General features: G+C 29.4%; 1 protein-coding gene across 1 annotated transcript; it reads left to right on the top strand.

Moving 5' to 3' along the window:
* The first annotated feature begins 3,201 nt into the window (after positions 1-3,201).
* On the top strand, positions 3,202-9,209 carry LOC114394864 (pirin-like protein At1g50590). The gene is made up of 3 exons (XM_028356534.1): positions 3,202-3,431; positions 3,881-4,966; positions 8,697-9,209. The coding sequence occupies exons 2-3, from the start codon at positions 4,779-4,781 to the stop codon at positions 9,190-9,192; spliced, it is 684 nt and encodes a 227-aa protein (XP_028212335.1). The 5' UTR covers positions 3,202-3,431; positions 3,881-4,778; the 3' UTR covers positions 9,193-9,209.
* Positions 9,210-12,950: the final 3,741 nt, after the last annotated feature.

The raw sequence follows: 12,950 nt of genomic DNA, 5'->3' as shown, positions 1-12,950 counted from the left end.
TTAAAGGTGCAATTTTGGGAGTTATTTGGTTTTGATATTTTCTGTATAATCACTTTGGGGTTTAGGTATTTTTTACTTCTAGTTCTCTTCCATACTTTATATTAATGTAGTAAATTTTCCCTCACAATTCCTGTAGATATAACCATACAATAAACAGTAGATTACTTAATCCTTTTGATTTCTTTCCATCATATTTTTTATTGTGTCTCACTCATTTTGTTTTCATAGTAAAATTGATTTTCCCTTCATGTCAAATTCAGAACTACAATGGAGTCTCACTCTCACATTTGATTACTAATATGATTGTTCCTTGCCACCGGCTTTGGCTCCTGCCCCTCCCCTGACAGAAGCTGAAGTGACAGAACCACCATTGCCTCCTCTTTCTAAAATAGCCCCATCTAGCCCTATTGCTGGGACTGAATCAGGAGCACAACCCCTGCAAAATGCACAGGCTAAGGTCACTGTCAGCTTCCTTTTGTCCACTCTGACTGTGCTTGCAGCTTCTCTTCTACTTTGAGTGGTGCAGGCTTCCCAATTCCCATTAAAAGGGGAAAACAAAAAATAAAACTTGAAATTTAGTCCTCTAGTTCCCCTACTTCTTTCTGGGTTAAGCAGAATGAAGCTTTAGACTTCAGATTGCTTGAATAATTCTTATTGCTTACTTGCAGTAGTAAATTATTTCCATTAGCTGTTGTAGCTAGGTACATTCCCCCTTTCTCCAATCTCTTCCTGTTGTAGCAGTAGCATATGGAGTAGGAAACAGTTTTTGGGAAGTAAGAAACCCAACTATGGTGGATCTTTGGTTGGTATTGTAAACAATGGCTTCAATGTTTTCAAGTTTCTACCATAGTTATTGATTCTGAAGTGCCATATATGTTATATTAATCTTTGAAAATTGAGGTGCGTAAGAGTATATAAATTGTACTGACCTTTACTCTCCCCACCCTTCCTATCTGTATTAATTGAGAAAGAGTCTAAACCTTTGAAGCACATCCCTCTTCTCTTTGAATATTGTCTTTCTGCGTATGATTGGTTTAAATTTAGTAAAAATGATAAATTTTGTAGATTTTCCACTATATTTAATGTTTTTCTCTTCTGCTTTTAACTTTAAAATAACGTAATTCAAGTATTAGTGTATTTTCTAAGTTATAAGGAAACAGCTTTTTAAGAAAATATATTAAAGAAATGCCTTTTTTTAAGATTGGACTTAATATAATACTATCTTTAAGTCTAAACAAAATATGTAGAGAAGCTTTTTGTTCAATTAAAATAAATCATATCAATCTTTTTTTAATTTTTTATACACAAAAGATGATTTTAGGTATTTATAATATATAGGCTAAATTACATGTTTCTTCTTTTATGTTTTAGGTTTTGTTCAATTTTGTCCTTTATGTTTTTGAAGCTCTAATTTAGTCTTTTTATTTTTAAAATGAGCCAAAATAATTTTTTTGAAATAATGATCATTTTCAATTCTGAAATTTGATTTTGAAGTATTTTTTTTATCATTTTGAAACAAAAATCATTTAATTAAATTCACTTACATAAAAATTATAAAATTTAATTGATGTTTGAATAGAAAAAGGCAATAAACATAATAAAAATCAAATGAAAAATAAATCCAAGGAGCAATAAAATAAAAAGATTTTAAAAATCTAATATTAAATTCTTTTCGAGTTGTTCATGAGACTCATTTTTTATCTGATTTTCATCATGTTTGAGTTTTTTTTATTTCTTATATTAGTTGTTTCCACAAATTTTATGTAAGTAAGTTTAATCGAATAATTTTAATGTCTCAAATTATTTAAAAAATAATTCAAAATCACGTTTTATAATAAAATAATTATTATTTTAAAATATCATTTTGACTCACTTTATAAATATAATATAAAGGACCAAATGAAACAAAAACTAAGACACAAAATATCAAACATGTAATTTAGCATTTGTGCATTTATGCTAAAATTGGACGTGTTATATAGTTTTCATTTTTTTTTTTAAAAAAAACTACAGTAATTCATGAGGAATTTCTTATAGATTTCAACATGTGAAATTTTCTGCAAATTTATAATTGGCAGAAATCTTACCTGCTAAGTTGGAATTCACAATAAATTTACGTGAGTTTTTTTTTTTTTTTTGCAAGCGATATCCCATTTTTTTATAATTGAAATGACGGATATAGTTTGTTACTTACTTTCAATTAAAATGACAGATTTTTATAATGAAATACAAGATAATATTACTTCCCTAGCATCTATCATTTGTATCCCATGTTTAATTACTTACTTTTAATTAAAATGAAAGATTTTTTGTTATAATGAAATACAAGAGATAAAATAAATATTATCGCTTCACTAGATTTTTTATATGATTAGAATGAAAATAAGTCATGTCAACTTTGTGTACATAAATCTGGTTTGTTATAAAATATGAAAGTCTGGCTTGTTAACTTATCAAAGACCTTTTTTTAGGTATGATTTGACCTCTTCAAAAGTCAGATATGATCTAATAACTTATTTGAATGTCTTTTTATTTTAAATATTTATTTTATTTATAATATAAAATTATTAACTTATTAGGATATTAAATATAAAAATATAATGCACATATATTAATTTTTATTATATATAAATGAATTAACAAAATAACCTATCAGTTTAATAAATTTTTTTATAAGTTTAAATCTATATAATCCATTTAAATAAATAAACTTTTAAAAAACTTTAAATCTATCCTTTTTATTAATCAAGCCAAATCAAGCTTTAAACAAACCATAGGTCTCTATGAGGGGGCCTATTATTATTCTTATATATGTGATGTTAATTGACACAAATGAAATTGAGTTTCTTTCCCCCTTCGTTATGCGTTTATTCCAGTGATGTCATTAATTGAATTGCAATGCTAGTCCATCTTCTCTCCACGAAGATGCTTTTTTGGCTTAGCATCATGATAATTGAGTTAAATTTATTTTTTTAAGGATTAATGGTATTTGTCACCCGTTAATTATAAATCAATTTTGAAATTATTGAAATAAATGTATTTCTTTGATTAACGCAGTTTTTAGAGTTTTAAGTAAAGTTTATGTGTGTAAAAAAAAATAGTAAAGTCTATGTAACTCAAATTTTGAAGAAAAAAAAATACAACAAAAGAATGCTTGGTAAATAACAGCTCGCTAGCAGTTATTGACTTCCATGACAAACTCCTTGACCACGCAAATTTTGGATAGAAATTCTTTCAACTTTGATGGCACATTTATTGAATGCAAAATCCTTTCAACATTTGTGTAGGTACTTGCGGTTTTCACCCTTTCACAAAATGCCACAGAAAAAAGGTTGCAGTTTTCTGAATGAGCCTCGTCTTGTTGCCAGGAAATTCTTGGCACGACCTCAGATTGAGGGTGTCGGGGCTGTTGTTAGAAGAAGCATAGGACGGTAAGTAATAACAGAGAATGGAAAAAAGTAAAAAATAAAATAAAATTTCGAGACCCTTTTTTCAATTTGCATTAGAAGTTTGCACTCATTGCAAAGTTGAGATCTTTGAGTTGATTTGTTAAGTGGGATTGATCAGGTTTGAGCTCAAGTACTTTGATCCCTTCATTGTGTTGGATGAATTCTCAGGTGCCAAGCCCTGTTTTTTGCTCTGTTTTATTGCAGGGGAAAGTGAATGTGTTTGTTTGTTTGTATGTTCTCTAAGAATGTCAAATTTTGTAACATTGCACTTACTGCTCCTGCTGGTTTTCCTGATCACCCCCATAGGTTTTAAAAATTGGCCTTTTCTAGTCATTTTATTTTGTTTTTGAGAAATTTTCTCTGATGAGATATATTGACTAATCTTTCCTTCTTTGTGATGCTTTTTTGTTTGTTTGTTTTTTTTAAAACAGGCTTTGAGACGGTCACATACATGTTGCAGATAGAGGAAATTGAATGTTTCAATTCACAGGCTTCTTCTCATACTCAATTTTCCCAATGGCAAACATCTCATGAGGCCTATATAACTTTTTGCCATCATTGGGCAAATCTTTTTATTGGTTATTTGACTTCTGTTGAAATCCTTTATAAAGTTGGAAACATATTATTTTGATGGACTAATTATAAAGGTGAGGCCCAAAATAATACATAAATGGAAACTGAGGCCATGTAAAATGTTTAATGCCCTTCTCATTTTCATGTTTTCAAAATTGTTTTGTAAAACAATTGCACAGTATTTATCAAATCCATTTCTATTAAATTTTGAAAATTGTTTTTAAAATAAGTGTTTTAAAAATCAAAAGACAGAAACAGATGAGAGACACATTTTTTCATTCTCTTATATTTTCTTCAAGTGTTCTATTTAAGTGCTTCTAGAACAAACATTTAGATAAACACTTTCAAACATACTCAGACTCTCGGAGGGAGAATTTGTTTTTTAAAAAACGCAACTTTTTAGAGACAATAAAAAAAGCAAGCCTAAATATATGGTTTTCTGATTTGAATAACCAGATATATTATGCCATGCATACACATGTAAAAGTTAATTCACGGTTGCCAAATCAGCCATATTAATAAGTGACATCTAAACAACCACGAAAGAATTGCCCCTAAAGCTGGTTACATAAGCAAAAAGACAAGAATGACCCCACATGTTAATGTCTTTTATCTGCTTCTAGAATACCAACTAAGCTACTACCAACTTGTACCTAAAGTTGTGATTTGTGAAGGTGCTATGTAAGTCCCTTCCCTTGTGCCTGTGCATTTATTTATTAATAGTGTACAATCTTTTGTCTTATTAAGGGAGTTATAATGCATGAAGATTTTGAAGGACATAAGGGAACAATAGAAGCTGGTGACTTGCAATGGATGACTGCAGGGAGAGGGATAGTTCACTCAGAAATGCCTGGGGCTCAAGGAATTCACTCAAAAATGCCAGGGGCTCAAGGAACCCAAAGGGGTCTACAGTTGTGGATCAACTTGGCTTCCAAATATAAAATGTAAGTGAATTAAATTTCTTTTTATTTGCTCATTGGATTTTTATCATAGGGCATTTTTTGAAACATTAGTTTTTAATTGAGTCGAATAATGTTGTATTATTCGTACATGTAATCTCATTTAATGGGATAAAATTTTGTTGTTATTGTTGTATTTTGATCGGGGTATTTTTTATGTTTCATTATGTTGAATAATCAATACTCTCACAAATAAAATTATTCATATCCATAAGAATAGTGAGAATACAACAAAGATTTCACTATAGAAAAAATAATAACAAATACAAGAATTTAACACTTCTTGTCTACGCCTATAGAACTGTCTCAAAATAGTTTAATATCACAAAAATGGTTACAAGATTGTAACTCACCTCAAATAGTGTATCACTCTACAAACCTAAGTATCTTATTCAATGGTTAATTACTAGAAATGATAATGCTTTCATACAAACACAATTTTCTCTCAACAAAGTGATTTTATTTCACAATCTCTCTTCTCACACACTCTCTCTTCATGTGTTTTGTTTCTCTACTAATTCTCTTCTCTATTTATAGTGAAAATTGTCACCAACTATAATAAATAAGTTATCTTTGAAGTTGAAACAAAAACAACTTCCAATGCATTCATTCAACTAAGGTTCATCTAGTAAAATGCAATCTTTCACTTTGCATTTAAATCACCTAAACCTTAGTGATAAAAAAATTCAATTCCCAATGTGCATGCACTTTATCTTTTGGCATGAAACTCTACAATTCTCTCCCTTAAGCCAAAAGAGAAATATTTTTCAATCAATTTGAGAGTGAACAAACTTCTCCTCCAACGGAAGTATCTCCAAACACTTTTATAACGTTAGAAAACTTTAATTTCTTCTTCACTTTGCTTTCATGGTTTCTCTTCAAGGCTTGTCCATCCAAATAACAAAGGTTGCTGTTATTTTTCTGTCCTCACAACACCAAGTGTCTCCCCTTATACACTTTGCATCCTCACTTTGAACCAACATATTTGTACCCTTGTGATGTCTTCTCCCCTATCTCGAACCTTTGTGTGCTCCTAGCCATAGCTCTGATACTATTGTTGGGTAATTAACACTCACAAATAAAATTACCCACACTCACAAGGATTGTGAGAACACAACAAAGACTAGACCGTAGGAAAAATAATAACAAACACAAGAATTTAACGTGACTTGACATCTCTTGCCTACGTCCATAGAACCGTCTCAAAAAATATTTCACTATCACAAAAATGATTACAAGATTGTAACCCACCCTAAATAGTGTATCACTCTACAAACCTGAGTATCCTATTCAATGGTTACAAAAAAATGATAATGCTTTTATACAAAAACAATTTTCTCTCAACAAAGTGATTTTGTTTCACAATCTTTCTTCTTACACACTCTCTCTTCATGTGTTTTGTTTCTCCACTAATTTTCTTCTCTATTTATAGTGAAGATTGTCACCAACTATAATAAATAAGTTTTCTTGGAAGTTGAAATAAAAATAACTTTCAATATATCCATTCAACTAAGGTTCATCTAGTAAAATATAATATTTTATTTTGTATTTAAATCACTTAAACCTTAGTGATAAAAGAAATTCAATTTCCAATGTGAATACATCTTATTTTTTTGGCTTAAAACTCTACAAATTAAATCTTACCTAGCCCACCTTTAAGAAAATTTGAATAATAAAGATCCCCCAATAAGGATATTAGAGGTAACCATCAAGGAGAAGACTTTTAAGCTTTTCTCTTTTCTCAAAAATGTTACCTTTGCCTTGGCCTCAAGGTTAGATGACATATTTTTTTGCATCGTTGGTCATCATCATTATGTCATCTTGAGTGATTGTTTAATTCGGATTATGCTTACCATCAATAAGACAAAAAGCGATTCCTTTCTTTAGAGTAACTTTAGTGGTAGATTTTAAATTGGGATCTTAGATCATTTTTTGTTAGATCCCACATAGTCACGTAGGATTGAAGATCTTTTAAGATCTCTTTTATTTTGTTAGTGATAAATCTCATTTTGGGATCTTAGATTATTTTTTGTAAGTCTCACATGAACCTCATTTTAAAAATTTTATTTAATTATTTATTAAATTAAATAGAATTAATTAAGTAATGAGAATGACAATTGGATGTACAAATTGCTATTGTTTGAATCAATTTATATTGTACAAATTTTTTTCCAACTATTACCGTTCATTTTTTTTTCAATCGTTTGTGCTTCCTTCATCACTGTGTACACACTACGGTCACTATTGCTTCCTTTCATGGTGTCTTTCTCCCTCCCCCACGCTTCCTTTTTCTTCTGTTTCTTTCTTTTCCCCAACCTTCCCCTTCCTTCTTTTTCTTTTTCTTCTCATCCCTCCCTCCTAACCTTTCATCTTCTTTTTTCTTTCTTTTTCTTCCCTGCCACTCCCCCTCCCCTCCACCTTCTTCTTCCTTGTCCTTCCTCCCCCCTCCCTTCCACTTCACGTGGCCTAGTGACGACCTCCCCTTCCATCTCTCCTCTGCGCGGTGATGACCCCCCTCCCCCTTCCCTTTCCCCTCCGCGTCTCTCTACCACGACCGCCCGCAACCCTCCACAAAGACCATAATGACCTTCTTTCCTTTCTGTTGATTTTTTATTTTTTATTTTCAATATTTTTTTTGTTTTTTTGTTTTAGATATGTCAGAGATCTTCAGGGTTCTTCTAGAAGAATCCATTCTCCACCTTAGAGATCTCTGATCCCCTTTATTGGAAGATTCACACAATGCCAGATCTTGTAAAGTTGCTTAAACAAAGAAAAAAAAGTCAAATATAATTTTAACTTTTGGAATTAATATATACCTTGCTTAGTTTCACATGCCACTTTATCTCATGATTCCGATGCCATCATGGACCATTTCCTAGAAGTGCTTTTCAATAGCAGCATGATGCAAGTGTGCATAACGGTTTGAAATGGCAAGCAGTGACAGAACCATGACCCTAAGTTAGTGGGGACAAATTATAAAAAATAAAATGAGTGGGTTCAACTATATAAATATTGATGAAATAAAATACAAAAATATAAAATTTTATTTACAATTTTTAATTTAAAAAAAAATTATTGGTGAATTTTAAAAAATGAGGAAGTACAAGTGCATACCCTCAACCTAATGTAGGTCCGCCACTCATGGCAAGCATATGTGCCTCTCATCCATATTGCCTATGATGATGGTAACTTCAACAATAAAGGCATCATATTGCCGGTGGTAGCTAGTTTCAGTTTGTCAGGTTTTGAGTTACCCAATATAGATATAGTCTACTTTCTCACTATAGCTTTTTGGAAGTACTAGTTATGTTAAACTGATTTTTGGTCATATTTAAGAAAGGATTAAGATTCTCTCATGTTAGTTTTGGCCTTGTTATAAATGAGAAAGATATGAAATAATTGTAGTTGGACGTACCATATTACTGCAGGCTTCATTAATTTTTCATGTATATTTCTCTTTCATAACAAGACTTTGTTATGTTGTTTGCTAACATAAGAGAATCCTAGTCCTTTAAAAACAATTTCCTAACTTTTAAGTACGTGTTTGGGAGCCAGTTACATTAGACATAATTAACGTTTTTTCCAATCCAACAACAGAGTTACTTCTGCTTTTGGTGCTTCAGAATGCTCAAACGAATGCTCAGAAACTTTCTAACTTTAATCCAAACAAACTTTTAAGCTAATCTTGTATAACCGTTTTGTACTGCTATTATAGGATTGAACCAAGGTATCAAGAAGTGTTGAGTAAGGACATAGCAGAAGCTGAGGATGATGGTATCAAGGTTAGAGTTATAGCTGGTGAAGCACTAGGGATAAAGTCTCCAATCTACACAAGGACACCAACCATGTTCTTGGACTTCACTCTCAAACCTGGAGGTCACTTGCAACAACCTATACCAAAATCTTGGAATGCTTTTGTGTATGTATTGGAAGGAGAGGGTATCTTTGGAAACATGAAATCTCAGCCTTCAAATTCTCACCATATTCTTCTTCTTGGTGCTGGGGATGGCCTAGAGGCATGGAACCAATCTTCTAAGCTCCTTAGGTTCATTTTGGTTGGAGCAGAACCTTTGGGGGAACCTCTAGTGCAATTTGGACCCTTTGTCATGAACACACAAGAAGAGATTGAGCAAACCATTGATGATTTTGAGAACTTTGCCAACGGATTTGAGAAAGCAAGACATTGGAGATCTGAAAGCCAAATTAATTAATCTTCATTTTTATTTTATTTTATTTTATTAGCACTAATCATTAGTTTGTTTTGAAAATTAAGGAGTGAGGGAAAATAAATATTGCACGCAATCCTCATATGTATAGCTTAACATTATATTAATGAATTAGATGAAGAATTTTCATGTTTTTTTTTCAATTAAAAAGATAATTAGTTTAGGAAAGATGTCCGTTTTCCAAGTTCTAGTAATGAATGATGATAAGCAACAACTAAATTAATCAAGACTTATCTTTCCTTGTTCCTCCTTTAGCGTATTTGGTAAAAATTAATTGAAGAACTAACTAATAAATATAAAAGACATGAAAGTATGTGTTTATCATTCTTTCATATAAATTCTATTTTTAGTTTCATAGACAAAGATATATTTTTAGGCAATGATTATAATTTTATGTTTCTTATTAGATAATTTTGACCTTTATTTATTTTTGTTTAAAGAGTAAATATTTTATTAAAAAAATATAAATAATGTGAACATCATGAGGATTAAAATAAATATAATATAAAACATTATCCACGAATTTAATAAAGAAATTTAAGGGTTCGATAAAGATGGTTGTAGATTTGCTAATGGAGAAAGTGATGGTATCATGGCATTATGAGTGCGGCAAAAGTACTAGTTTGGGGTCTTTTTTTAAATTATTTATCAAAAGGAGGTTGTTTTCAAACTATTTATCAAGGAGGTTTGTTTTTATTTGCATTGCATCAAAGTAAGGGGTGCAATTCAACGAGGAGATGACATTTGGCATTGAGTTGTGTTGTGCCAAAAGCTTTGCACAATGGGATGCTATAGTGCAATGGCGCAACCAATCTTAATTTTATTTTTTCTAGATCTTCACACTTAGTTTTATTTAGTAGATGTTGCTATATAATATTTCTATCCTCGGAAGATAAAATGTTCTTATTAAGGCGTGAGTCCCGTTTGTTAAAAAAAATTATTTAAGTGTTATAAATATTATAATGTGTCCCTCAAATGTCAATTACTATTATACTGTAAAATTGTTCACGTGGTTTGTGGGATCAAAAAGAGAATCACTACCTAACTCAAATGTCAATTACTGTTATAATGTAAAAAAAATTAAACAAATATTGATTGAATAATTAAGAAAATAGTGACAAAAAAAATTCTGATCCAGTCACAGAATTATTATTGAAGATAATTTTTTAATTATCTAATGTAATTATATTTATATATATATATATATATATATATATATATATATAATTCGAACTTAATATCATTATTTAATTTGAAATAATCTATATGGTGAAACTATTTATTCTTTATAATATTGGTCAGGTCACTTAAATTTTAACTTTCACAAAATTTTCATATTTTTGTTTAATTATAAAACTATCATTTTAATTCTTGTAAAATGACAATTAATAATATTTTTAAAAGAAATCAAGCAATAAACTATTTTACAAAATCAATACTAATTAGCTAATACTTATCAAAATTTAATAAAGATGTATTGTTAGTGTAAAAAAACTAATTTCAATTAATAAAAAATATTATAAATATAACTTTTAAAATAAATTATTTTAAAGTAAATAAATGTATTATATATAATGGTTTGCACATAGTTAGATGATATTAGTGTACATATTATTCATTTCACTTAAAATCAAGAGAATTTTAACAGGTAATTAATGTGTTGAAGTTACAATATAATTATGTGATAGTATTTAAGTTTTATCTTTGATGTAAATAATTTTGTACCACATCTTGCTTATTTTTAGGTTGAATTCTAAATTATGAGATGTCTTAATTTCCTTTGATGAAATCGAGTCTGAAGATCCAGAAAAAAAAAAAAAAATCAAGAGTAATTGTATCACTGCAATTATAACAACACATGTTGCCGAAAGCACACGCTGACATCGCCTATTTAAAAGTGGTTGCGCCACTGCAGATGTAGCAATTCATTGTGCAAAGCTTTTGGTACAACACAACTCAATGTCACATGTCATTTTCCCGTTGAATTGTGCCTATGTCCGATGCAAATAAAAACAGACCTCCTCAATAAATAATTTAAAAATAGCTCCTTTTTAGTAAATAGTTTGGAAAAGGATCCCAAGCTACTGTTTTTGCCATGAGAGTGCACTGCTAAGGGTCGGCAGGTTGGAAAGAAATATATTGTAATTTATAAATACTATAATGGAGTAAAGGGAATACTTTTTTTTTTTGAAAGGGAGTAAGGGGGATAGTTGTTGAACAATATATATGTATAAATTATTGTAAGTTTTATACTTAGAATTTGACTTTTATAAATAATAATAAAATATTGTAATTAGTAAAGGTTGCGATGAAGTCTTTTTTGAATTAGAAAGAGGTAAAGGAGGAATTTTATTATTATTATTATTATTATATAAAATTTCAATGTTATAATATTTATGTATATAGCATTATAATACTATAATACTATAACTAATATTATAATTGTATGTATGTAATGTTATAACACTGCAATTTTAGAAATTTATTACATAAATATCATATTATTAAAATAATTATATAGATTAATGATGTGGTAAAAAATGAGATAAAAATAAGACAACAAATTATAAAAAAACAAAAGTGACTAAGAAAAAAATATATTAAATAATAAATTAAATAATTTATTTATTAAATATTTTTACTTTTATATGTATTGTTTACCGTATAACTTAAGTAAGTGGTTTAGTAGTTTAAGTGGCTATGAGAAAGAAAAGAACTTTGATTCTTGTTTCAATTTTGTTATTTTTATGATAATTTTTAAATTATAAATCACTTTATCACATTATTCATTTACATAAAAATGTCACATTATTATTTCACAACCAACAACCTAATTTTCAAGAATATGAATTAAAAAATAAAGTTTACATAATTATAGAGATTAAATAAACAAATAAATTTTCCAAATAAAAATCATGTTTCATTTTAAGGTTAAATCATTCAGTAAGTTTTCATGCTTTTACCAAATTTTCAATGAAGTTCTAGAACATTTTTTCTTTTCAAGTGGGTCATTCCATCTAATTTCGTTATGAAAATGAACCCATCTAATTCATATAAATAATAGACCGTGCTTTTGGCCAAGGTGTGTTGTAAGCACATAAAATTAAGTGAATTTGAGTGCTTTTATAAGTCTTTAAGGATCAATTCAACATAAATATTCTTTCACAAGTCTCTCATATTTATTTCACTATGTAAAAGGTTAAAATTGCTTATAACACAATTCAAAAGTATGTCTTTAATTAAGTATTAACTCTAGTAAAAATATCTCAAATTGATTCAATTATGTGTACTTATAACACGATCAAGAAGTGTGTCTTTATTTAAGTGTTAATAGTTAATTTTTTATAATGACAATTAAACAGAATGATCCAATTAAATAAAATTAAAAAAAATAAAAATTTAAGAACCTAGTTGAAAATTTAGTAAAATCACAAAGGATGAATTTAACCTTATTTTAATATAAAAATGAAACATTTTTAAGGGTTGAGATCAGTGCAGTTAAAACTTAAAAAGTTAACGGGAGAGAATCCTGATCCCTTAGGCTGCACTATGAAAAGAATAGAATTTGATCCGCACCAAACTTTTGACTTTTGCTTTTGTTGTCACAGCAATGCCTTCCGGTAAACGCAAGAAGTGAATCTTATGCAAGAAAACCTTTCAGAAAGAAGAAAGAGGGACGACCAAATCCACGTGTTATCACCCCATTGGCCTGTCTTCGTTAGAGAAAAAAAAAAACACGCACC

The sequence above is a fragment of the Glycine soja genome, chromosome 18, assembly GCF_004193775.1.
Source record: "Glycine soja cultivar W05 chromosome 18, ASM419377v2, whole genome shotgun sequence".
Taxonomy (NCBI): Eukaryota; Viridiplantae; Streptophyta; class Magnoliopsida; order Fabales; family Fabaceae; genus Glycine; species Glycine soja.
This window is presented reverse-complemented; position numbering and strand designations above follow the sequence as displayed.

What these genes read in the sequence shown, in the direction of transcription:
- LOC114394864 (XM_028356534.1), top strand. Translation starts at nt 4,779, where the DNA reads ATGCATGAAGATTTTGAAGGACATAAGGGAACAATAGAAGCTGGTGAC. An exon ending in TTGGCTTCCAAATATAAAAT is followed by an intron (nt 4,967 to 8,696) that starts GTAAGTGAATTA and finishes CTGCTATTATAG; the next exon opens with GATTGAACCAAGGTATCAAG.